At 43.0% G+C, this 27,257-nt stretch overlaps 2 protein-coding genes across 2 annotated transcripts in view; one reads left to right on the top strand and one right to left on the bottom strand.

Moving 5' to 3' along the window:
* LOC139341611 (AT-rich interactive domain-containing protein 5B-like) overlaps window positions 1-17,438 on the top strand; it is a 73,945-nt gene extending 56,507 nt beyond the window's left edge. Inside the window, exons 7-10 of the mRNA XM_070978191.1 lie at window positions 3,620-3,672; window positions 4,720-4,817; window positions 12,822-13,032; window positions 13,247-17,438. Of these exons, the coding sequence (XP_070834292.1) occupies window positions 3,620-3,672; window positions 4,720-4,817; window positions 12,822-13,032; window positions 13,247-15,253 (2,369 nt within the window). The 3' untranslated portion in view covers window positions 15,254-17,438. The remainder of the gene's footprint in view (window positions 1-3,619; window positions 3,673-4,719; window positions 4,818-12,821; window positions 13,033-13,246) is intronic.
* Window positions 17,439-17,843: 405 nt separating this feature from the next.
* On the bottom strand, window positions 17,844-27,245 carry rtkn2 (rhotekin 2). Its single transcript, XM_070978383.1, has 12 exons — window positions 27,117-27,245; window positions 25,358-25,557; window positions 25,027-25,085; window positions 24,760-24,813; window positions 24,533-24,650; window positions 23,978-24,178; window positions 23,212-23,306; window positions 22,401-22,507; window positions 22,169-22,300; window positions 21,466-21,634; window positions 21,130-21,237; window positions 17,844-20,784 (listed from the first exon to the last, which is right to left on the bottom strand). Exons 1-12 carry the CDS (start codon window positions 27,243-27,245, stop codon window positions 20,084-20,086), a joined length of 2,073 nt encoding a protein of 690 aa, XP_070834484.1. The 3' UTR covers window positions 17,844-20,083.
* Window positions 27,246-27,257: the final 12 nt, after the last annotated feature.

A 27,257-nucleotide genomic window follows, 5' to 3' on the forward strand; every position in this document is an offset into this window, starting at 1 on the left:
GAAGTTCTCTGGAGTTTAACAAAGCAACAGATGGTTGAGCGATTTAGCAGACTTACCCGTGGGTTACTGCCTGGCTCCAAACATGGACAGTGTAGTAAACTCCCCCTCCTCTCTGCTGGGGGGGGGGGGCCTTACCTGATATTTTAAGACAGCCCAGCAGAGAGATATCAACCTCAGATGGCTCATAATATATTTTAAACCCTGTAATATTCATTTTGTTGGTTTAACACTTGTTTGCTGCCTCACTGTCATCAGGAATTTATATTTCACTCCAGGGTTTGTAAGTGTTAAACGTCTTGGAGCAGAGGCGCTGATCTGAGACCAGTCGGCCTCTTGACGTCTGTAATAATCACAAGTTTGAAAAGACTTTCAGCTGTCAACATTTGGGCAGCTGCTGATGATTATTTCTAGATTATTCTATGAAATTCTTTATTCTGTCTTTGGATCACCACAAGCTTCCGCACAGTGGCCTCTAGTCTAAAATGCAACTTAAGACAAACACACAAATAAGATAAGTTAAGATAAGATAAGATAAGATAAGATAAGATAAGATAAGATAAGATAAGATAAGATAAGATAAGATAAGATAAGATATTCCTTTATTAGTCCCACGGTGGGGAAATTTCCAGAATTACAGAAGCAAAGTGGATAGCAAAAAATAGAGGGCAAACAACAATATAAACAATATAAACAAGGAATATTGAAAAATATGAACAATTTAAACATGGGGAAATACAGAAACTAGCATCCTAGTATTGGGAAATATAGTGCTAACAGTATATAGTGTTATAAATAAATGAAAAGTGAAAGTGAAATGACTAATGTTTCATGACCATGACATATATACAAACAAGCAAAAAGGTGATTAAATAACATCTATATGAGACTTTTTGAGAGAAAATCTGTTAGCAAAGTCCAGTCAGAGCAGCCTCTGTATAAGAACAGTTCTCATCATGTGTTTGGACTTTGTGCCACCAGATGACAAGTGCTCACTTGTCGTGTCGCGTGCTCATGACAAAAACCAGTGTATGCTAGTGTTTCACCAGTGAGCTGTGATGTGCCATTCTGCATGACAGTCTGCGTGAATGACAGAACACCTGATTTCAGTTTAGCCTCCACAGTTAGCCACAGTGATCATTTCCGCTTCTCACACACAGAGAGAGCAGCGTCGAGCTGATCTGACTGCTCTGCTCTGAACAGTTTGCAGTTGTTTTTTTTTAAGATGTTTTTCAGCAGCACTTGACCAAATGGGCAGAACTCCAAGTGTGACAGAGAAAGTGACCTAACAGCATCAATCATAACAGAAGGTGGAACATATGCAGAACATTTCCTTGAATTAGTGATGCCTTTTCCCTTCTCACACAATGTAATCAGTCTGCTCAGTAAGCTATCTGGTTTAACAGGAATTTTTGGTCACCTGCTCATATCCCATCGACAGGCCAGCTGAGAACAAATACAGTACATTTAGTTTTGCCATTATTGAGTACAAATTCGTTCGAAATAATGAAACAGCCCAAAAAAAGAAAAAAAATGCCCCTCACATCTTCCCAGAGTCCAAGGCGATGTCCTCAAATATCATTTTTTGTCTGAACAATGGTTAAAAACACAAAGATATTCAGTAAAATGATATGAAACAGAGAAGAATGGCACATTTTCTTACCAGAGGAGCTCAAATCCAGAGACCGTTTGGCATTTTTGACCGTTTCTGCCACAAAATAGTCATGGATTACTTTTCTATTGATCGAGTAATTGCTTGAGCTGTAATACTTTTTTTCATAATTTCTTAAACCTGCTATATGAAATGCCTCAAGGTGGCTCCATTCAACAGTCCTCCACTGACTTTTTTTTTAAGTGAAAAAGTGGCTCTAAATTATTTCAGTAAACCCATTCACACGGGCTGAATGCACACCAGCTCCTGAATCACAGGAAATGACAGAAAATAGTTGGCTGTTAACGTCGGAGGAGCGGTACAGTTGGAGGAAAAGAAAACTGTTTTGTGCTGCGGTTCATTCATGTGAGCCGCTGTCCTTCTATTTTTTATCACTTGGTTAATATTGACTTTGCTCTACAGCTGCTGCCATTGAAGTTGTACGTGTGCAGTCGAGGTGTTGAAAGAAATAGAAGATAGAGTGGATTGAGGACAAATAAGACAGGAGTAGTTGTGGTTACATTGTATATTCTGAATGCCCTTGATCTGCAAGATTAACTGGTAACTGTGTGTGTGCGTGTGATGGCTCCAGATGCGTGTGTGCTTCACTGCTCGGGCATCAGCATGAGATTGTGAACATCAGTTCCAATTTGTCTCTCTCTTTCAGGCTTGTTGTCTAATTGCCATGCCATCGGTGTGTCATTGAGGCTGCATTGTGTTGCTGTTTTTGTCATCCTTATCTCAGTGATAATTGCCCCTGCCAAATAGAGGGGAATTAAGAAAAGAAATTGCTAATGACAAGACATCTAAGAAAAGGCATGTTCGCTCATTTCCTTTATCTGTTCTGTTCCCTCCCAGTCCCGTGTGCTATTGTGGTAATTACAGTCGATGCATAACAAGCTAGTTAAATAGACCGACTTTCTGTTTCTACAGTCAGAAAGCACAATACGCCAGAGTGCTCAGTTCAAACAGAAAAACCTACCCAGCTCCCTTTGTTATTCCACCCGTGCATTGACAACGGTCGCAGAGAGGAGGGAAGGAAAAAATCAATGCTGTCAAATGCGGAGATAGGAAAATGTCATTTTGACAAATGCAAGGCTTTGTGTACGCACAGATTGAATTTTGATGGATTTCTCCCCAGGCGAGGCCTCCTTTTCTTATTTATAGGCCTTCATATAAAAATGTTAAACAATGATGTTACAGAAAGCAAATACAAATGTCATTGGCACAATAACTCCCCCAATGAACTTGTGCTTCTTTGTTTGTGGAAAAATATTTTCTTTCTGAGATAGACAGCCATATGAAGCCTTTCTGAAAGCTTACACGGCTATTTTTAGGAAAATGTTACACAAGACTTGTATTTTGATATGGCCTGTCATGGGGTATTTGCATGGGGAAATCAATGCAAATGAATTTGCATTAGTTCAAACAGAAGTTTGAGCATATTGCCAAGCGTTTGAAGCTTGTAATCGTTTTCATTCGTACCTGCAGGCTGCAGCTGAGGGTTAACAAATCTCTTTGTCAGGATGGAACATATGCTGCGTTTTATCACATAGTGGTGACTGTACAAGTACTCAATATTCATTTGCATCCTTTCAGCTGAAGTGTAGTGTTGCTTTGTGTGAGATGATAAAAAGCTGCTTTCATTTTGCCAGATATGGTATGTAGTATTCCATCTGTGTATCTATCTATCTACATATTGACTGTGCTGCTATTTGCTGCAGGGTGTAAAATATGGTCCATTGTTCTAGATTTTGATATTTAAGTATGTTTTGCTGGTCATACTTAAATGGAGTTTTTGTTTTCTATTTTACATTTTGGTGTTGCTGCTTTTACTTAACCAAATACTTCCTCCAGCACTGTATTTATGACCCCTCTCTGGTGTAATGACAGTATATGACGTCATGTGTTTCAGCTCAGGTCCTTTCCCAGAGTTTCCTGACTGTCTTGTTTGTCTTCTATCTCCCACAGTCAACCTTTGGACTATGTTTCAAGCTGCTCAGAAACTCGGAGGATATGAGTTGGTAAGTATTCACATGTGTGGCAATAGATTCCTTCTCTTTCGTCCCTCCCTTCTTTCTTCTATTTCCTCCTCTTTCTGCTTCCCTCCTCCTGATGTCTACCCTCTCCCGCTCTCTTTTTCTCTATTATGTCTTCCTCCTACATTCCTTCTTTCCTCCCTGTCTTCTCTTTCTCTGCCCTCCTCTTGCCCCTTGGGTTCAGTCACTATTTTCCCAAGGAGAAAGTCTTGCTCAGAGCCACATTTAGCAAAAATGATGCTGTTGTTTCAAAACCCCCTCGCAGTGGAAAACACATGTTCCCCTGCCCCGCACCGGTCAGAAGGAAATTGGTCAAATCGCTCATTTTTTCCCATGTTGGAGATGAAGTGAAATGCACATATGTACCCACAAATGCGCACATAGCCGGTACACGCACACACACAACCGGAGTGAGTCAAGAATAAGTATGCATGAGGCATTTAACTTGGCTGCTTTACCTGCCGTTTATTCATTCAGTATTCCTGTGCAACGTGTTTCCACAGCGTTTGATGTGAAGTCGTCAAGCGCGTTGCTCATGCCTGTTTCTTCATTAGCTAGCTGGTATAATGTCATCCAAACAGACAGCCAGACCAGGCCATAAACAGGATACAGCTCATATAATGGAGGCTCATATCCTTTTAAAACCCTCATATCTGCAGCTGATTATCTCACGTTTCATGTCGAGGCTTTGTTAGCTCTGTGGCAGCCTGCAGTTTTGTGTTGTAGCCTGTCATCTGTTACGGGATAAGGGGTTACAGCAGGAACAACTGGCTGCATGATGTTAACAGAGCTTATTATGTTAGAGAATTGAGTGTTGAGGATTCAATAACTGGAACATCATGAGTCAGTAACTCCCCAAGACCTCAAAATGATGTCAACCACTTATGTTTTTCTCTTTGTTTTTCATATATATTTATATATATAATCTTTCCTCCTCTCATATTTTTTCAATTTCCCTCACTCGGCCTCCGTCTCATGTCTCTTTTCCTCTCTTTGTCTTATCACTCTTTGCCTTCTCATCCATCCCTCCAGATCACAGTCCGCAGACAGTGGAAGCATGTATATGATGAATTGGGCGGGAACCCCAGCAGCACAAGTGCCGCCACATGTACACGGAGACACTATGAGAGGTGAGTTATTACGTTCGGCAGTTACATATGACACGTTACTGCTGTGCATGCACACATGGAACAGTTTGCACCGCCTGAAGTGAGTGAACTCCCCCACAGCTGCTTCAAATGTGATTTCACCATGCTTTATTCATAACATCAGGACACTACAAGACAAATATTGATCTTATTTAGGGGGAGCCAATCCGCTTACACGTATGTGCAGAATAGTGTTTGAAACAGTGGGGTAGTTTGCAAATCACTCCTCACTGTCTCTCACTGTTATGGCATGCAGTTCTAATAGCATTAACAGATGCATTCCTTATGGGCCTAAACGAATCGGTGATGAGATGAGATTCAGTTATTTTCTCTGAATTAATTGATTAGCTATGTGGCACTATGGAACCAATTATGCAGCAAACTCCACCCATGCTGCTCTACGAGCAGGCTAAAGAGGATTTAAAAGCTCAAAATGACAGCAAAGTTTTGAATTATTAACTGACCTACATGGATACACGTATATACAGTAACTACCCTTTCCTCCATATGTGCACTGCAAGCGCACAGAGCTGCATGCAAGATAAAATGAAAACAGCAGTTTAATGTATTCATCTAATCATTCAGTCAGACACTGCAGCATTCTGAACCTCCACATTATAATCACTCAGATAGTTTTACCAAACCAAAGCAAGCATATGGATATGATCCTGAGGGAGCTGTGAGGGTATTATGCAGGGCTGCTCGCACACACTCGCACACCCACACACACACACACACACACACACACGCACACATGCACACTTTCCCAAGGTTAAACAAATGCCAAATACAAATATCTTCTCAACAAGAGATAACCAGTCGCTCATGAGGCAGGTCATTCCTCCGGGCTGGTGACCCTCTCCACATCCCTCCGGCTGCCGCAGGTTCATGCATCAGCACGGCAACACGCGCGCACACATGGGCTCGCGCGCACACTCGCACCTGTCAGTTGTACAGCAATATGCCAGCAGTACCATACAAGGGCGCGAGGCAGCTTCATATTGTGTCAGGATTGCATTCTGTAAGCGAATTTGCAAGCACAGGCAGCGGCGGCCAGAGAGGCTTTTCCAGGAAATTTGTGAAACCATAGGTGTGAGGAGCGTATTGTTCAGTGTGTTGTATTTGTACACAACTTGACAATGCGCCTCTAAATGTTCTGCTGAGGGTGCTTTCAGTGTTTACACTATGTTCCCAGTTCTTCCTCGCCGCCTCAAACGGGGCTATGTTTTAAAGGAGGAGCTTCTGCACGGTGGAGCTCCTTATTTACACTAATAATAGACATGACTTTCAACAGCTAGCTCCAGAGATGATGCTGGCCAAATATCATTTTGTTGCAAAAGACAGAATATGTCTTTGATCCTTGTTTTGTGACTGTTTATCTAGCTTTGAAATCAGTATGGTCTGACTCTGCCAAGAAATGACTTTGAAGCCAGATGTGAAAAGCTGTATTGTTCATCAGTTTATAAGGTGTAAACGGGGTCGCAGGAAGGCAGGCGGGGTAGGACGAACCCGTGTGGGAAGCGTCGAGGTGTGACTGCTGCTGCGCTGGCCTTTCCCTCTCCAGCCACCGAGAAGCAGCTGAGAGAAAATAATGCTGAATCAATACAAAGCAATAATATCCACACACTGCAGTGAATATCAGGCTGACAGAGAGGGAAGGTGTAAGAGGGAGGGGTGGAGGTGGTGGGGTGTGTGTGAGAGAGAGAGAGAGAGAGAGAGAGAGAGAGAGAGAGAGAGAGAGAGATCAGCTGAAGCTGAGCAAGTTTCCATTCAGGGGAATAATTTTAGCTGAGCCTTGGTGTTTGGGCTGCTTGGAGGGCAATTAGCTTCATTGTATTAACTCAGCAAACATGGCCATTCTCTCCGCATGATGAATGAGGCTGTTTGTGGGCTCGCTGAAGTGTGTGTTTGTTCCCCAGAGGCGTCTTTGTTTCCACCTTTAATCATTAGTCAATGTGCTACAGAAATATAATTCACAGGGAAGACTGTACAGTGTACAAACTGGAACAGCGCTTATGTTTCCCTCTTCTCAGAAGGATCGCTTCTGATTCGTCTCAGCGGGCCAAATTTAGGTAGAGCAGGAAATAAAGAGTCTCAGGGTACTGTAGTAGGAAACAATGTCTCAGGGCATAATTGCTTTAAATTAAGTGGATATTCTTGGCTGTTTTGGTGTTCTTGGGGTAAAAGATTGTGGATATCCACAAGCATTCAGCTCTCATGTTAAATTATACACATTATCCCTTTACAGCCCTAATGGTAAAATCATATGAAATGGTTTCCTAGGAGATGTTATTGTGAAAGATGGAAGCAGAGGCATAATCACTGTGTTTATGCTGTCCAGGCACAGGTGGTAATCACTGGTATAGTAATGCAGTTACATAGCTGGAATTGAACAGGAGATAACCTCAGCTAATTGTCATTTTCAAAGTTACTGTTTTTTAGTCGCAGAGCGGCGTTCATTAGTGCGCCGGGAAAAATCAATGCAGAAACGTCCAAGCCAAGGTCTGCCGCCGCAGCTACGGGGAAGCTTTAATGATATTTATTTAAACCGTTTCCCGAGATTAGCTGTCAGGGCCCAGCGCTCTGAATTAAAAATGAGGTCATGAAAAAGATGGCATCAATAACCTTGAAATAGACTGCCTTTTGCTTCTGTGCTGTGCCATTTTCTCTGTGCTAACCCCCCCACCCCCCTCCTCTCTCCCACTCCCTGCCTTGCACTTCATGCTGTTTCTTTCATTATACAGGTCAGCGCCTTTTAACAGCTCCTACATATTTAATCTTCCCAGTTTCCTACATGATCTCTTGTTACAGAAATTTCACTATCTCTGTTCATTTCTGCCTGTTACAGATTTTTAATACCTCACCATGCCTTGGCACGCTAATGTAATTGCACAACAGGGTTGGTATTGGGGTGGGGGTGGGGGGTGGGGGGGTATCCATGGCAACAGGAAGCTATTTAGAATAATTTGCTATTTAAAAACTCAGAGGTTTTGGGCAATAGAGGAGAATGCAGACGAGGGCTTTTGGATTAGCTCATTTCATCTTAAAAGTATTCGATGTTTGCCAGATGTACTGTACATCGAGTCTGAGGCCTGTGAAATATTCTCCAGCTCAGATCATGCAGATACGTGTTTCTTTTAAGACACATGCACGCCTGTTCCAATTTTAGTCGACTAGATGTTTTATTGATTTCGCCTTTATTCATTCCTCCTGCTATCAATGTGCCTCTGCATTCACCAAAGCTGCTCTCCAGATATAAAAAACTGCGTTTGCTGTTCATAATTATTAGGAAACCAAGCACTCCTCAAACAGAATTGTAACAGAGGAGAGTTCAGATTTGGTGGCAGGAGATTGTTTTTTTTTTTTATATTATTTTGCGACATACTCGGTATCTTGCACTCGTCAGCATCTCTCGGCATTTTCCTCGATGCACTGCAGATACGCTTCAGCTCGCCTCATCTAATACTGTAGCTCAAACACACGTTTCAATTACTCCGCTCTCTTGTTCTAAAGCAGACGGTATCATTGGATTACAATAAGAAGTGCTCGGGAGGGAGTATCACCTACATGTTCTCCCTGCTTTCTGTTCCCAGACCTGAGAGAAGCAGGCAGAGAGAGACAAAAACAGATTTTAATAAGCAAGCAAAAAATGACTCAATATTAAGAAATAAAAGGGGAGAAGTTGCAGCATGAGGACGTGTTTGCATATTGTCTGTCAGCATTCCTTAACACACTATAAACAATGTCTCAACATGTTGTCCGCATCAAAAGCGTGGCCAAGTTCTTTGTATAGCCACGACTCTCCTCCTGGATCTGGACTTCAGCTCGAGCGGGAACGCAGCCAAAGAGCCGCATGTTCTTTACACTGAAATAGCAGGCAGCTATTTTAACCTCTGAGAGCTCGATGGGCTCCCCAAGACAAAATGCTTCATTAAGCATTCGGTGATAAAGAAAACCTCTTTTTTGCAGCGATCCAACAAATCACAATATTGGGTAATTTCTTTATGTGTGGAATTTAATCAAAAGGTCTGAGGTTTCTTTCCCCAGTGGCAACGAGAAATCACAAATTACAGCACTGATGTGTGACAGGCAATTGACTGTGTGAGAATCTATTCAAGTCCACTGAGATTAATAACTAGTTCAGTGTAGCAAGTTAAATTAATGACATCCTTGCAGAGATTTCAGTCCAGTGTGGGGCAGTGAGAGGGAACACATGCGGTATATTTGGGGGTATTAATACTTGATTGCTTCTCCATGCAGAATAGTACACATTTGTTTTCAACTGTTAGCACTTGTGGCTCACACCTGCTATGGCGAGCCTTTGCTGCAAGCTGCAGCAGCAGCTAATGAGAGCAAACCCCGGGGGAACAGTAGAGGTCATTTTAAATCTGGTATTTTCAGACTTGACAAAGGACTTAAGTTTTTCATACATTCCTGCGCTGCCCTCCTGTTTTAACTGCATGAATGAGGGTCACCTCAAGTGGTTTGGCTTCGAGACAAAAGAGGGGCTTTGAGGCATGAATCCAAAGCAGAGGGACCGGCTACAATGTCTGTTTATCCCTCTGCTGGCAGCTCGTCTCTCTCTTTCTCTGCAGCAGTGATTGTTTTCTCATCGCTGTGATCGTGTTTAATCACTGCATTTAGATTTGACAAAGATTTGATGTTATGTTGTTTTATTCTGTTCTTTTTCCTCTCAAGCTTGTAAAAGTAAGTCATTTTCTCTCTCTCTCCCAAATCTTTCTACACCCCCCGGGTCTTGTCCACCAGCTCTTTAAATAGTTTCTTTTCCCTTTTTTTTCCACGCGTGAAGCAGCTCTTGTGATCTTAACACAACACCAGTTAAAATTAATTTCAGCACGGATGGGAGGGAAATTGTTGAAATGGAACAGCCTGCAGGCTTTTTCCACTTATTTGGTGACTTAGGCATTTCTTGGATTCTAGCACACTGCTTGTTCCTGTAACACAAAACTCAGATGAGAGCAGCACATTGCTGGTAAAGTCACCTTGTTTTTGCCAAGTTGTGTTTTTTGGGGGGGAGGTGCTTTGTGCGCAATCCGTTATTTCAGGGGCGCAGACATGCTTAGTGTGCAGTTGTGGTTTGATGTTGAGGTTCATACTGTTATCGATCTCACAGATTCTAAAGATCAGTCAGACATAATGCACTTTATATATTTTCTGGCTTGATTACACGACACATCTTCTGTCCCTGCCTCTTCAACATTTAATCTCCTCACTGCATATTTTAGTCGCTTGTTATCAACACAGGAGAAGGCTGCTTAAACAAAAGCCGAGTGATAAATTGGCATGAGAGGAAGTTAAGTATTTATTGACCTCATAAAAATGTTGCCTCTCCTGCTTTAATGAAATTCTTTCCTGGAACCTCTCAGTGCAGCACACGCCCTCTAGTGGCTTAAATTATTAACTACACCTGGCTCTCTCTCAGCTAATGCAGTGGCTGCCAAGCTCAACCCTTCCCCTTCCTTGGAGGAAATTGCTACTTATATAAGTGGTATTGTAGTACGAGTGCTATATTACACGATCATGACTAAGTTATATATACACTGCTTAAAATTACTCCAGTCTTTCACACAGACGGCTCTATTATGAATGTGCACTTTTTTTCTTTTTTTTTTTTTTGAACAAGGAGTTAAAAATGGAAAAAGGACTGAGTGCCCTGCAGCCTGAACCCTCTTTGCTTATTCAGCCATTTCTGTAAATTTACATAAAAGCGTAAAAGGTGCATGTCTCTGAGTTATTTTAACAGGCTGCACTTTTCATCTTACATTTATTAAGCGTAACAAAGCAAATAATTCTGACAATGTAATGGAACTTCCTGAGACTGATTTTTGGTTTCTTGGCCAAGGGAGCGTCTTAGTCTTTCCATTTGGAACTATTTAAGGCTCCAGTAATTTCCCGGGCCTGCGACACCCCAACCCCCACCCCATATTGACATTCCATAAAGTTGACCCAGGCCAAGGCAGTCGTCTCTTTCCCACAGATCATTGTGATAGTCGACAGCGCTCCCTGGTATACTGTAGATATATATATATGGATGTGCCACTTTTCCAGCCCTTTGATCAGTAATAAGACATTCGCACATGTTGAATACACATTTCCCAGCCTGGAGAAATCAAATTCACCGTTTCATAACAGTGAGACATTAAATCTACCTGCCTGTTCTGCGCAATAATTCCTAATTATAGAAAGCCTGAGAACCACTTTCTTATTTGTAATAAATAGCACTGCTGCTATTTTAAAGTCAGAGAGACTCCATGTTTTCATCTGTCTTCAAGGCCTCTTCATTCCTTCATTCAGGATCATTTTTGCTCTTCATTAACATGTCATTATCCCCTCTTTCACTCCCTGTCTCCCTGCATTTCTTTTTCCTTTCGCTCTCTTTCCCTCCCCTCTTCTCTTTCACAACCCTTTTGCTCTCCGTCTTTCCAATAAGTCACATTTAATAGTACATTTCCTTTCTTGGCCTGGGGCCTGGTGCCAGACCAGCTGTATGAAATGTAGTTTCACCGCTTTCCCTGCCAGCACTTTTGTTCAGAGGAAAAATAACAAAAAATCCCACAGAGCCTCTTGAACTCTCTGAGGCTTTTTTTCCCCTCCTTTTGAAGAGGAGGCGAAACAGCTCTTGATTCATTGTTTGTTTTACCGCCATGTCCCTTAAAAGGAATACTGCAACCGTCTCTTGTCGTTACACGAGAAGACCTTATTTTTTTCTCATGACTGAGAAAGTCATGTTTCTGTCTGGCTTTTATGGATTGTTATTGTAAAAAACCTGACAGAGGAGCTGGAGAGGTTTTCAGAGCAGCTTATTGAAGTTTGGGGTGTGTAGTTTTTTTTCAGTTGTCTTGGTTTCCTCTTCCACAATGTTTCTTATTTCTGGTCGAGTGCCAATTTCCATTTTCTTTACTGAGCAATAAAAGTCTAAAAGTTTCCCTCGCTGGTTTCTTCATGTCATTATTTTACACATGGGTATTGTTATGTTATCCAGATCTTAATGTTCCCATTAGTTATGACATCAGATACGGAAAATTGACTTGGGAAGTATTCAGAAGAGAAATAACACAAGTCAAAAATAGTTAAATGTTCCCTGTCACTTAGCATGGACGTAATGAAGCTGGCATATATGCTGCTGTCCAGCATTTAAACACATCACATGGTCCGTGAGTGAAGAGCTGGAGCGCTCTGTCACCAGCTGAAATGTTTTACGACTGTAACCACTTTAAGGGCTTCTGTGATTAATCACATTAGTATATTAAATGAGAGATTATATGCTGTGAGGTTCCTTTAAACAATTTGATTTCAATTCCTCCAGACATTTTTCCTCCTCTTTATTACCAACCGCATTAGCTTTACACACCCACAAACACAACACACACACATTCTTTTCTCTCATGGTTAAACTAATACCAAATGTGATCTGTCTCAGCAGGAGATAACTGGTTATTCACATTCCCTCTCTCTCTCTCACACACACACACACACACACACACACACACACACACACACACACACACACACACACACACACACACACACACTCTGGCACCAGTCTGAACCTGGATTTCCCCTAACCTAGATTAATTACAATAGGATTGTTAATGGTTGCTGGGGATTAAAACAGGGAGGTATTTGATACTCTGCATGCCTGAGGCAAAGCTGCAGCTCTTTCTGTTTTCGGTATTAACAAACAAAATACTGACGTGGTTTATTGTACTTTGTGTTTTCCTCTTTGACACCAAAAAAAGCAAGGTGGTGTTCTTTGAAAATGCTCCACCCACCCCATGTTAGGATGTTCAAATGTGTTTTGTTTTTTTTTTCAACCTAAAATTGATGTTTGGCTGAAACTGATTTTTGTTTGTGCGGGATGAGCAAAAACATAGATTAGTTAATTGTGCCTTATGATTATGACATGACATAACACGATCGTAGCGCAATCTCATCCGCGTTCCTTTGCCTGCATTTCCTCCCCAGGCTCCTCCTTCCCTACGAGAGGTACCTTAAAGGCGAGCAGGACAAGCCCCTCCCCTTGACCAAACCCAGGAAGCAGGAGGGAGGCCAGGAGAAGGCTCCAGGAGCCAAAGCCAAAGGAGCGGGGGCCAAGAAGTTGAAAGGCCCCAACACTCCCAAGCTGGAGACTAAAAAGGACAGAGGGGAGACGGTGAAGGGCCAAGAACAATCACAGGTCAGTCGCAGACCCCTCCCCACTGCTGCCTCATCAGGATTCCCCCTCGCTCTGAACTCAGTTTCATTTTAATCTCCCTTTGCTTTCACACCAGAGCTTCACCCGCTGTCTTGAATTCCTGTTGTCTTTGAAATTGCCAAAAGAAAGTGTATGAGTGTCTCATTTCTTTTACTTTTCAAACTAACTGTAGCACCTACCATGTCTCTGCATGCAGGACTCAAAGGGGGAAGAGGAGAGTCAGGAGCTGCCCACAGCCATAAAACAGAAGATATCTCTGAGAGATGAACCCATTGTAATAGAGGAAGAGGAGCTACATCTCACCCTGAAGAAAGAGGAGTCTTTGGTGGCGGAGCAGCCGTCGTCATTTTGCCCCAAAGAGCCAGACTGCAGGCCCCTCTGCACGGGGCCCGCTCCCCAGCCTGAGTGGAGGCAAATCAGCGAGGCCCTTCAAGCAAAACTGTCCCGTGAACAGCAAACTGAAGGGCATTTCATTCCTAAAAACCCCTACCTGCCTCACCGCTGGGATCAGAACAAACCTGCTGGACACGTTGCTCTGCCTGAGCCCTCCTCCAGGGTCAAAGACTCCATAGAAAGTCACGGTGGGAGAGTGGGGAAGGTGTTACCAATGTGTAAGCAGGAGGACAGACAGTGTATAGACTTGAGCGCAGATTCCTTCCCAGAGAAAGACGACTATGGGGTCATTAAGAAGGAGTCGACCCAGGGCTCCGCACAGACGGCTGCCTACTGCAAAGCCAGCCAGGGCGTCATGTCTCCTTTAGCCAAAAAGAAGCTCCTCTCCCAAGCGTGTGAGTCCAACCCTTTCTCCTTCACGTCTCCCTCTCTTCAGCCTGCACCTCCCACAGCTGCTTCCTCTCTCTCTGTCATACCAGTGGCGGAAAGAGAGAAGGAGAAGAGAAAGGGTGAGGAGGAGGCGGTAGGACAGAGGCACGGGTGTGTGTCAGACAGCACTCCGGAGGTAGCGCCCATATTCAGACCATCAGTCATCCAGCACGCCCAGAGCAGCAAGCCTCAGCAACAAACCGCCAGGGGTCCATCAGAGAGGAGCGCTGCCGGGGAGCTTTCAGAGACTTACAGCTGCCGGACGAGCCATCACCTTCAGCCTCAAGTCAGTGCGCCGTGGCAGCCCTATCTCCCACAAACGCACGGCCAGGATGGCGTGGAGAACGCCGGGGAGACGCTAATCCAGGGCCCGGCCGCTCTGCCCCGGAGCTACGCGGGCGACTGCTACTCCTCCCCCCACCTCCACAGTCTGTACAGGCAAACTGAGAACTGCCTGAGCCAGGAGAGGATGGCCGGCTTCCCCAACGGAGAGCGGAGAGAGCACTACACCAGGGACCGCGAAGGCAGCCAGGGCTTTGTCTGTGGCGGTCTGGAGCAAGAGGGCTTGGCCTACAGATCTCACTACAGTGACAGGACTCAAACGCACGGAGAGAGGAGGGAGGCGGACGATGAGCCCAGAGACTTCACAATCTCTAAACCTCTCTCTCAGAGGGTCTCCTCCTTCTCCAAGCCCTCCTTCTGCAGTCTCCCGTATCCCATCTTGCACCAGGGTCTGGATTCCCACCCTAAGGCGTGCCGAGTTCCTCCCATGACCATTTCCCCCCCCAAACAGAGCCCAGCGGAGTCATCTCAGCCGTTCCCCAGCCCCAAAGCTTCAAGTGACTCGTCCCTCACCAGCCCCATTCGACCCAGTAAGCGGAGCCTAGTGGAACCAGAGAACGAGGAAGTCCCGGAAAGGAAAGTCCGCGTGGTGACGCCAATCCACCCTGCAGGCGCCATCCGACGCAGCGACCCAGAAGAGCTAAAACCAGCTGAGCCGGCCCACGCCGTTCACCTCAACAACCATCTCCCCGAGGGCCACCCAACAACTACTTACCCCCCACACCACGCGGCACCCTTCTACCCCGGCATGTACCCGCCCGGCAGCCTGGTGTCACCGGGGGCCCAGGACGGGCTGCAGCAGCACCCCGGTCTGCAGTACCTGAAGAGCCAGTCAGCAGTGTCTCCCCTCGTGCCCCCGTTAGCCTTCCACTCCATGATGCTCCACAGGCAGCTGCTGGCCTCCAGCCCCAGCCCGCACCACTTCTACAGGCACCCGGGCGGGGCGGCACTGTATGGGGACCTGCTGCACCACCTGTACCCTCTCTCCACCCTCCCGCCACCTACGCTGTCCTCGGTACACCCCAGCACCAGACTGTGAGGGAGAGAGGAGGGTTTATCCCCCCTCTGCTCCTTCGTCCTCAGAAACGTGTTCAGCTTTGTCTCTCTGTCTCTCTTGCTCGGGGATTGTGGCTCAGTCGAAATATAACACTGATTAGAAAACTTTGGCTGATTACAGACCGATAAACTCATCAGTCAGGCAGAGTGAAAATTCCATTTCCTTTTTTTAAATTTGTGTATGCATTTGTTTATATACTTTGCACTGTTCTTTATTTTTATCACCACTTACTGTATCTTTTGTTGTTGTTGTATCCTTATTTGCACAATGCTCGTGTGTATGTGCTCACAAATGGGTTTGCCGCTCTCAGTCACCATGAGTCAGGTTGTTGCTCTGGATGTGTGAAAAGCGGTGGGCAACAGAGAAAAGCCATTTGTTTACTGCGTCTGAGGGCTAAACTTCTGTGCTTAAAAACACTACAAGTAACACGACAACGTAAATGAAACTCTTTATGTAACTAGAGGTGTGTTTAAAGAGCTGTTTAGCACATTATTACACTTTGGGCAGCCAGTGGTGTTGCATCTGTTTACATGTCTCCACGCTGAAAGCTGCTGCCTATTTGTGCCACCTGGACTCTTTGGAGTAGACATAAACACTCACCGCGGTGCTGCATAACATGATATAGTTTCATCTTAACATTCAGAGGTGCTGTGTATAACAGATGTACTGTAGACTCACTTTTTACTCAGTTCAGGTTTCCATTGGTTAAATCGCATTTCAGTTAAAGATCACACAACACAAGCAGTCGTCGTCTTCAATCTGTTGACAAATCATGAATGTTCTTTCTTTTTTTGTTAGTTAATGAAAAGCTGTTCAAATTTTTCACTTTCTAAACTGAAAGTAATCTGACCCCGAACCCCTGTGTGATGAGTAGACTGTAGCAGCTTGTTTTTGTCTGTAGGACCAGCATAATGAAGCAGCCGTCTGCTGCGGAATGCTCACCACAAGAAATCAGCATTTCATCTTTTTTGTTCTCCACTTGAAAAGCTCCTTTTTTTTTTTTTAATTTTCGGTGAACAGACTCTTTTATTCAACACGCTGAAAAGACTCACTGTATGATTTGATAGGAATGTTGTCACTTAGGATATTATTGCTTTGCAAATATCTGTGCCTTTCGCAGTCTTGGATTAGAGTTAGCACTACAGTTGTTAAGGTTTATCTTCTGTAGCAGGGTAGGAATATCGATATTACTGTCACTCTCGTCTGAAACGCAGCACACAGACACTCATACAAAAACTATTTGGCACACTTTGCTATCAGACACCAGACTTGATAGGTAAGAAAATTTTAATTCTAAACAGTTATGCTTTAACCTGATGGTTAGTATTTGTGCTTAAGTAAATCTATGTACTTCGCTTAACTGTGTCAGGCAGCCGATTATAGAAGAACCAGTTGATATCCACACAGGTCTGGTGTCTGTCCTCCGCAGGGCATGTGTGCTCTATGTGTTTTTTAGCAGTGATGAAAAGGTACCAGACTCCATAAAGTATGCCTACCATGCTCCATAGCCTGAGGTGGAAAAGACAACACCTGCTCTGGCTTCTACAACCACTATAATTGCAATCCAGGCAGGTCGAAATACACAGCCAACGCGTCTGGTGTTTCAAAAGAAGAAAAAAAAGCTGTTAACGTCTATGTGTAAAGTTTTACTGAATACTTAGATAAAGACATTGATTTCTGATTAAGTACTGTACTTTGCTGTGTGTAGGTAAAACTGGCATTAGTGCTGGCTCCAGTACAGAACATTCATACGGGATCAAATCATGACAACCCCTCTCTCGTCTTATTTTCTGTGTAAATAGCACTGTAGATAGAAGCGCGTGGTTGTTATCATATAAACTGTTATAATCTGTAAATAGTATAAAAACAGTATAAAGGTCGGTTACACAATCTAGCTGTGTCCTTGCTTGCTCTGTTTCAAGGTCACCGTGATCATGTTAGATTGAAACAAACACTACAATTTAAGAATTAGGATACTTTTTCTTTGTTGTCGTTTCACTTTTTTTTTTTTTTTCCACGCTGTTTCCATTAACGTGCATCCTGAAAGTGTTTTTGATACAGTAGCCATCTGTTTACCAATCACCCAGCTGGCGAGCAAGACAAAAAATAAAAGACATTTTGTATGATATGACCTCCTGTATATTTAATTAAAATATTTTACTATCTACACACGTTTCCTCACTTGTGTTCTTTAACTTAATGCAGATAAACAACGAGGGCTGGATAAACTGATATTTAACACCAGTGTACTAACATCAGTGTAATGTTCTCTTTTTCCTGAGTAAATGCAGTGTGAATGGGGTTTTATTATTGTAATACCATTATCAGGCTATGAGATTCCATCCGCCTTAATCTTCACAACAGGCTCCGTCTGGGCTCAAAGCCAGAGCAGCCTCTCCAGTATTTGCTGCAGTGGAGAAATGTGCCCGTGCTTGTATCTCTATGGGATGTGTGTTGGACTGCAATAAAAGCTATGCTTTGACTTTTATTGCCACCCCCTGGTAAACCTTTACCATGAAAAATATTCAGTAATACTTCCAAGCTCAGCAAAAATAAAGCAGCCTCACCAGGATAGAATGTAGGCCGTTTTATTGCAGATCAGCAATAATAAAAAATACAGTTAGCTTCCAAGACAACAGTGAGCAGAGAGTGAGGAGAAAATTGCACTTTTTGAGAAACGAAAATAACTACCAGATTTTTTTTTTTTTTTTACAATGCACTACACAGATGAATGTATTCCTGCTTACTCGCACATGAACACGGTGCCACTTAAAGTCTAAATAATTCACATGCTAAAAGGAACATTGAGATGACAAGACAGTATTCTAGTATAAAAGGAATTACAGAGCAGTTTAACAAAAAACTACAAATTATTGCTGTGGTGTGTAATTAACAAATGACAGGACAAATATAAAAGAAAGATTTCTTGTACATGAATAGAAATCTGGCTCATTAGTTTGGCTCCGCTCAAAGTGAGTGTTCAGTCTGCGTTTAGTCATGAAGCAGTTATTTACATTTGGATCACACGCTCGCACTCTCTCAAGCTTAATATCCACAGGGGAAACATTTTACTCTAAAACTGTTTCACCAGGGCCACAATGAAGCGAAGTACCTCACAGAAATGTTAGCTTTCACAAGAACCGTCAGTCATATTGAAATGCTATTTAATGTTCTTTCCCTCAAGCATGTTTAGTCTCACTGAAAATGGCCGGGGATACAGGAACTGCAATATCCAGAACCATCCAGCATGCAGAGGCTCGACCCGACAACCTTCCCTTGTTTTTTGGGTATATACAGTACAATATCAAAGTGACTAAAGTCGTAATACACACAGCACAGAAAACATTTTGCTGTTAATATCGAGCAGCATCCCCTTTTTGTACAAACCATTCTCAATTCTTTCAAGGCTTAAACTAAATCCTCCTGTAATCCGCCTCCCCCCAAATCTACATCCCCCCCTCTTGATTAAACAGAATTTTAGAAGGTGAGGTAAACAAAATGGGACTGTAGCTTTCACCATACTGCTTCATCTGGCCAGGAAGAAGCTAAACCTAATGTTTTGTGCACTCTGTGTAATTATGGAGACTGTTCTTCAGCACAGGAGTTTTAAGTGGTTGAAATATTTAGTGGCTGGTAGTGTAAGATATGTTCAAAACACAAAAACAAGGACATTCATTATTTTAGCAACTCAAAAGGCTCATTCATTTAATTATGCTCATAACATTTATAGGCTGCAGTGTCAAATTATGTTGTACATACTGTGTAGCCACTGAAAACCAAGGTCACTCCATTATTAAGACCTCTGGGAAATGGAGAAGTCACATTAGTGCTTGCAATTGCTCCTAAAATCCTGTTCCCTTAAAATCCACTATAGTGGTCATAAAATTGTCACAGTAAGTGGAATAAGTCAATAGTTCCAAAAAGAATGACTCGTCTGCAGTCGGCCAATGGATCAATTCCAATTTGAGTGCTTTTGCAAAGGCTCTTTCTTCAGTCCATGTTCCAGTGGCAGAGCTGAGAAATAAGCCTTTCCATTTTAGTGGGATTGATGATGGCAGTGCTCAAGCCAACGTGCAGCTTTCAATTCCATCTATGAGTTAGCTGCACATGAAAAAGTTTAGAAAAGAAGAGTGGAGCCGCAGACGTATCAATACAATATTGATATTAGGTGTCAGTTGAGATTTGGGTTGTCATGATGGACACTTCTTTTTAAGAGACCACACCACCCAACCATCGCTGGGTCCGACACTTTGGGAAATATGATAAGACAATGGATACTCCTCTTTTATCTATCAGCTCAATATGAAGCCAGAGCTGGGAGATGGTTAGCTTAGCTTAGCATAAAGACTGAAAGCAGCGTGAAACAGCTAGCCTGGCTTTGTCCTAAGGTAAGAAAATCGGTCAACCAAGAGCAGCAAATTGGTTAATGAATCTGTACAAAAACCGAAGCTTAAAAACAACTATTTGTAGTTTTATTTTATTCTTGGCTGGGAAAAGTGACTTCTTGGAGTCTTGTCCTGAGATATAATGTGTTCATTAGTGAGCTTTAGAGGAGCTGACAGGTGGACATTGCTACCTTTGGACAGCTTCATATCTAGCATACAGATATGAGCGTGGTAATAGTCTATTCCTTTAATCATCTAAGGACCGCAACAGCAGCAGTGGCCAAAATATCATTATTATCATTACTGAGGTACAATCAAATATATTGATTTTATCAACGTCACCCCCTCAGCTGAAGTTCAGGCTGTTATTTGTGTTAGTGGTAAGGCAGGTTAGTTGATTACATCTAGATATGGTCAAAGGTCGCGGTCACAAGGCTTTCAGGTTCATCCTTTCCCTGAAAGACTTCCTCAATTTGCTCCTCGGTGCTGGAACAGGACCGGGACCGTGACTTGGTCTGATGAAGCCATGTTCATCCGTGGCTTCAGCGCTCTGGGTGTAGTGGCTCTGGTGCTCCAGCTGCTGGGGAGGGGGCTGACTTTGTGGTTGCACGTCGAGGATGCCCAGTGGGGCGTTTTTCCGGCTGAGGGCTCCGGCTCCTGCAGCGTTGTTCCGCTGGAGCTGCTGTATGATGGCCGAGAACTTGGTGTCCAGAGATGGTCTGCCAGTTTTGGACCTGACGGCCGGGCGTGAAGTGTAAGAGCCGGCGTTCTCCTTCTCCTGGTATTGAGGAGGAGGAGGGTGAAGAGAAGCAGGGAGGGGGGGTCTGGCAGGACAGGTGGGAGGAGCATAAGGCTCCCTGTCAGGAGGAGGGGGCGGGGCACGGCGCTTCTTGGTGCTGATGGATGTGGAGCTGCTGTTGGGGTTGGGGCTTGAACATGGGGTGGAGGTTTTGCTCTGGGACAGAATACTCCTCTGCACGACCATAGAGTGGGACCCGTCAAACAGAGAGGACCAATTAGCCACTTCCTTCTCCTCTTCATAACCAATAAGGAAGCGGCCATCGGTCTCCTCTATCTTGTTGTGGATGATGTCTGTGATGCTCTCAAACTTGCCAGGTGAATTTATACCTGCAAGCAAACAAAAACATCAGGTAAATGAGGCAAACTGGTATTTGTTCCTCCATATTGGATTCATTAATGAAATAGAGAAAATATAATAACATTTGATGAAGAACACAAGCACACATTCAGATATTGTAATTTTCATGTAAAAAGGATTAATTTACATGTGTCACCACTGATATTGAAACTATTATGCGTGGTTAATAGATTTATTTCATTGAGGTGTTTTGAGCTCTTGCATCATATTGTCTATAAATAGATGTATATAAATACAAATCCTGCAAAACAGCTGGCGAATTACCCCCCTCCGCCTAACTCACTTCAGCCACTCCGTCCAATTACTCTACTCACTGAGGTCATTGTAAACAGAGTCAGCCTGCTTGGTGAGGAAGAGTGATGGTTTCCGTGGTGATGCGACCTCGATCTTCATTAGCTGGTTGCAGCAGTGCAGCCACTGGCCTGGTTGTAAGTGAGGAGAGGCAGGAGAGACGCAGATAAAAGGTCCAAGTTTAGCTGAATAAACAGCATGTGCAGCCACTTCTCTAGCCCAAACAGAGTGACGCCTGATGCTCCACCGCCTCTTTATTTTTATGCTCCTGCTCTGTACACACACATACTGTATGTAACCTACAGTTTTTATATACCAGCACTCCCTTCTGCTGTATGCTTACACAGAAACACACTCACTCTGATCATAGAGGTGCTGGTGGAGGGCGTCCAGCCAGTCCTCCAGCTCATCCCTGCTTTCGGTGGTGAAGACGATGGTCTGGGATCCCTCTGGTGACGGGTTGATGATGGACAGACTCCTGGATTTCTGACCTCCCGTCTCCTTCTCCATCACACGGATCCGGGTGTCCTGCAGCAGCAACATAAACAACTTATCACGAGCAGGAAATGAGTCCCGCTGTAAACAAACGAGAGCTCGATGTGAGATGTTACACTAAAAAGCACATCGCTGATAGTGCAGAAAAAAATGAATTTGGCAGCAAAATGCCAAAGATGCAGGCTGGATCTCGGTGAGTAATGTGGCATTTTGTATTTTGGTTATTCTGCGAATGTTAGGGAAAACTCTTAACTGAGGCTCAAATCAATAATAATGAATGTGATATTTATATCTAATCCAAATTCCACTGACTGAGCAGTGCAATTAAAACAGAGATAATAATGCAGTGATGGAGTTACTAACACTTTTCTGCCTTCATTTATTTATCTAATAACTATTTACACAGGGTACAGAAGCACCAGAGTAATTTCTTCCAGGAATGTGTGTTTTCTTATGTTGCCCCTGAAGTAAAACTGCCAATCACTTTTAATTAACAAGCTCAACAGAACAACTGAGCATGAAATGCAAATGAGAGTGTGGAATGTAAAGGTGCAGATGCCATCTTACCTTATTGACAGGTATGTTGAGAGTGGGCTGCACCTTAGCATCAATTTCTTCTGGGGTGAAGTAGCAGGACAAAAAGCCAGCACTCAGCACACAGTAAAGGTTGCAGCAGCGGTGCATCCCCTCCACACTTTGCTGAAAAAGACCAGAACGACAAACAAACAGAGACAACTGAAGTATTTAACACAGAAGCCAGCTGTGGAGCTGATGCTGGCGATCACAGCAGCCAACCCACCTTCTGGCTCAGGTAGCCGGCCATCATGCTCTGCGTCATGCAGGAGGGCTGGGCCACCAGCCGGCAGCAGAGGTTGCCATAAAGTGGAAGCCAAGATGACCACTCAGCTGTGGGGATGAAGAGACGCAGTGGCAATAAGACCCCCAAAATATAGACATCTACATACAACCTCGATTCCAAAAACGCTGTGTAAAACATATATAAAAACAACACAATCATTTGTCTTTGTGCAGTTTTCAATCATTCTGTTTTAGGTTTTACATGGCATCTGAACTGTTTTGGAATCAGCATTGTATGTTAATCTTAATAAACTACTGTACTTTTTATGTAAAGATGAAGGTACTCATTAGAAATCATTCCAATTTGTGTGAAAAGGTAAAACCAGATGATTAAACAACCTTCATTTGTAAAGGTGTAGTGTTACACATCAAACACACACACACAGAGAGCTTCCTGTCTCATAAGCTTCTTGTCATGCGAGCATTCAACAATAACAGTCATTTAAAAACCGTGGACATGAACTCTAATGTACCACAGCACCAAGACATACCAAACATTTACCCCCTGAAATTAGAGCCGGATAACAAAAACCTGCCTGAGCACCCACTTTCTTATCCATCTAATCACTCGCGCAAAAGGAAGAGAAGTAATCCAAGCTGAACTTCAATCGTAGGATATTTTGTTTAATTTTAGCTTTCTCTTTTTGTAAAAAATACTGGATCATTACCACAGCACTGAATCAAATGAGGAGATAAAAAGCATAATCCCTTTATATCCCCAGATATTACATTTCTACGCCTTTGCTTCTTACCGTCTTGGAGGACAATGAGGGAGTGAGACTGAAAGCTTCCTTCAGCCTCGGGCAGACACAGTGTCGTGTAGGCCAGCAGGCTGTACTTGGCTCCACTGGTGCAGGTAGACACACACACAAACACAAACAGAGTTTATGGGTCTTTCAAGTATACAGCATTAATGTATTCTCATTCTTTGGCTTCCCGGCTTAACCATTAAGATCCATCCTCAACTCTTATGCTAACAATAAAAAATAATAAAAGATATATAAACATACAAAGAGCCTTTAACCCCAACATGTGTGTAGTATTTTGCTTTTTGTAAATGACGTCCTTGTTCAAAGGCCTAATGATCCCAATGTTTGTCTTCCCACTGAACAGGTGGTATGTATCACTAACAGATCTTCAGCTGAGAGTTTCACTCGATGCTCTAAATGCTGTTAAGTACGCTTTCCCATTCAGTTACAAATAAAATACAAGCAGGAACAGTTTAAAAGGTTCCCCTTTTTTCAATAAAATAGTTCAACTGGAAAAAAAAGAAGAAAAAAACAAAACAAAACAAAAAATGTCCAAAGGCTAAACATCAGTATTCATATCCCCAAATATTGATTTGACCTCTATTTCAATATTCACTTAGTGTGATTTATATTAAAACCCACTGTGTGAGCCTGCAGCTACACCCTTTGTTCCAGTAACAGCCATAATCGAGTTAGTTCCCAACTACAAAAACCTTAAACAGAGAGCCAAGAGTCTGTAAAGGGTTTTATGGGATAACACAATACATACACGGGTAAGGGGTTGTGCTGCAGAAAGGTGTCAGGGTCTGGAGAGTCCAGCAGAGGGCAGAGCTTCTTCCCAGCAGTCTTTCCAAAGGAGTTACGGAGCTTCTTGGCCAGTTTCTTTGGTGTGTTTACCAAAGTGAGCTCTTCCTCCAGGGCACAGCTCCACAGTTCCACCTTCAGCTCAAACTGAGGAACTGCTTCTTTACTATAAGAAAGACCACACATATTTCAAGCAGAGCATAAACATTCAATTCATAAAAAATGTTAAAGATCAAGATTTAAAAACAGCTAGAAACAAACCAATAAGGATTCATGAATAATGACTTTCATTGTACAGCAATTGTGATCAGTTAAATCCTTAACTAGAGATGTGTCTTGAAAATAAAAAATACATATTCAGCGCTTCATATTATTAACTAAAGAACATATTTCCAGCTACAGATTCTCAATATAACTCCACAATATTTTTCCACCGCTGTACAACAGCACAAAAAGGGGCTTCCCAAAGTAAGTGCAGCTGTTCTAAGTGTATCACACTGCATGCACAATAAATACTTACAAGATGGTGACTCCCTCAAAGCAGATGTCAGTGACTAATCTGTCTACCACCACCATCTGTGTGTCAAACACCTCTGAGCCAATCTGCATCAGACAGAACAATGCCACTCGACGAGAGCCTAAGAAAAACACAGGGGATGTAGAGTTTATGCTGGTAGTACAGCAAGTATCCACAAAACAACATGAGGTAAAGCTAAACAGGTGTTAGCACAGCAAGGGCAGACTTACTCCCTCTGTTGTTAAAGTGGTCTGAATCTCTCCACATCAAAGGAATGCGCAGCCCTGCATGAGCAGAGAGAACAGTTCATCAACCAAGCAGCACTAAGAGTTCATTTCTAAAATGCTCCATATCCAGTTTCTGACAGTAAATAACCTTCAAAACCTTTCAAATCTGACTGACTTCATTTTGTGTTATATATTTTTTAAAGAGTAGATGTCAGTCTTATCCTGCACTGATGCTCTCCAGCGTGGAAAGGCTCTGGGGAGCAATCTTACCAGACATTGCGACTGTCCCATTACAGGGCACACGGTCATCTGAAACTGGATCTGAATGTCTGAAATAAAATTTTGAATTTAACATTACAATTCATTGCAATCTGTGTATCGAAACAGCACTTCAAATTTCAGCCCTGTCTTTAGTCATTACATCATTTCTTCAGTATTGTGCCCCAAAATGGATTTCCTCACTGAAGTCAAGATTTATCATATATTACAATTTGAACTACAGGTATATATTTTGATCATGTGTGCTGAAACTGAACTTGGGATTGCAACTTTAAAGCTTTTCTTCTGCACTTTAGACTACAGTAAGCCTCCAGTTCCTTACCTCCAGACTGCTCCCATCATGTCCTGCTCCTCTTTCTTCTTCTGCAGCTGTGTGAGATAAGCCTTGATCCTGGCGTTGCAGGTCAGCAGGTTCTTGGAGGCGTTAAGAACCTGTTCTCTCTTACTGCAGGCGAGCAGCAGCTTGTAGGCACCCTCCCGCATTCGCATCTCAAACTCAAGCTTTTCCTGTATGTTGGTGTTCTTGTTGGACACAAGGGAGAAAGTTCAAAATGACCAAATGAATCCACGTGAGAACAGGGACCGACGGCTTCCAGTGTGAATTGTGTTAGTCCACCAAACAAAATGCTGAGATGAGTGAAACCATGATGGCTTTGCTAAAGTGGAGCTAGAGTGAAGTTGCCCTTGAATGTTGCTTTAGGCAAGAAAAATCCTTTCCAGTGTTTAAGGTATTAAAGCACTTTGGTGATGTCAAGCCAACAAGTAATGTACTTAAATTTCATACACACAAACAAGAACAGTTTCAAGATGACCTGCAACCTCTTCCTGCATCCACAGTGCACTTAACCTTGTGTGCCTCTGAATCTGAGCTGTTTTCTGGCAGAGACAGAAGATTGATTTGCAGCACAAAATAAAAAAGCAGCATCTTTCTGGCACAAACAGAGCTAAAGCTTTCAGAGCTGCTTGAGAATGACAGACATAACTGCAAGGCTCTCAGAAAATGTGATCTTATAGCGCCGCTGATAGCTGCCATAATTAATTTAACAATGACACATTGGTAATAAAAATGTCAGACTTGTGGCGGTGAAGCCTCTCCTTTTCACCCGAGGGCAACTTTTTTGGGACAGAGTGTGAGGTGAAATGATGTGGAGTAATGACCAACATACTGTAGATTCTAGATGGCATGAAAATAATAGTGAGTACATGACTTTAGACCGTGAACAGTCTGGATGGTAAGACACAGTGTGGATATGTATGGATGGCATATTGCAAAGAAGCAATCGATCATTCGAGGGAATAATGGTTAGTTGCAGCCGTAATGAAGTACGATGATGTCTGATATAATTTGGTCTGAAAACATTTCAGACCAAATTCAAAATACCTCCATTTCAATTTAGAATGGCAGTTTGGTCTTGGTGGTTTAGAAATGGCCAAGTTCAGAGGTGCAGGCAGTTGTTTTAGGGATACAAACATCATCATTCTCCATATTACAAACTAAAAATATGCACCTGTAGCTTCTTAGAAATCTGCCGTATGTACAACAAATTCATATCCTCTACTATCTGCAGAGGGTCGTTCAGAAGACTTGGGCATCTTTTCATGCTTTTGGTCTGAAATGACATTAGTTTGAGTGGTGTTAGAGCAAAGAGAAAAGCGTTATTTCATTCAGGCTTAGCAAGATTCAACAATGCAAAGGATCTGGTTTCACGGAAGAGAAGAGCGTCGAGAGGGAGGACTCCAGTTTTGAACAACTGGCCCGACCAGTTAACCAACAGCTAACCAACGTTAGCCTTGTCCGAAGGTAGCGAAAGCTAATGTCAATGTTTAACAGAGACGCTAGAAAAATAAAATAAAATAAAATAAAATAAGTTATTCATCCGAGCTATTTGAGCAAAGCCTATCGGAAAAGCTAACGCTAGTTTTTATTCGAAGTTGGGTGGTGTTAAACTAAAAACAACCGTTAATTAGCTTGTTAGTATCGTTGCACTTTGGACCCTCTTTAACGACAACCGAGCTGTCATTATGATTCAATCTGCTGTCGGTAAAACACACAACACCGCTCTCTATTTCTTTGTCCGTACCTCCGTTTGCAGGAATATGGTACTCTGCCGTATTTTCTTCCGTTTAATCTCCATAGCTACCGCGGAACTGGCCGACAGTAAGGACCTGGAGCTACCGATGGAAGTTTGAATATCCCGCGGGTCGTCCATATTGTTTGTCCA

Source organism: Chaetodon trifascialis, chromosome 13 (assembly GCF_039877785.1).
Source record: "Chaetodon trifascialis isolate fChaTrf1 chromosome 13, fChaTrf1.hap1, whole genome shotgun sequence".
Taxonomy (NCBI): Eukaryota; Metazoa; Chordata; class Actinopteri; order Chaetodontiformes; family Chaetodontidae; genus Chaetodon; species Chaetodon trifascialis.

Coding starts and splice junctions, on each gene's coding strand:
- rtkn2 (XM_070978383.1), bottom strand. CDS start 27,245: ATGGACGACCCGCGGGATATTCAAACTTCCATCGGTAGCTCCAGGTCC. Junction 23,307..23,977: donor CAGCACAACCCCTTACCCGT/GTATGTATTGTG, acceptor TACCTGCACCAG/TGGAGCCAAGTACAGCCTGC. Junction 21,635..22,168: donor TCAACATACCTGTCAATAAG/GTAAGATGGCAT, acceptor TTGCTGCTGCAG/GACACCCGGATCCGTGTGAT.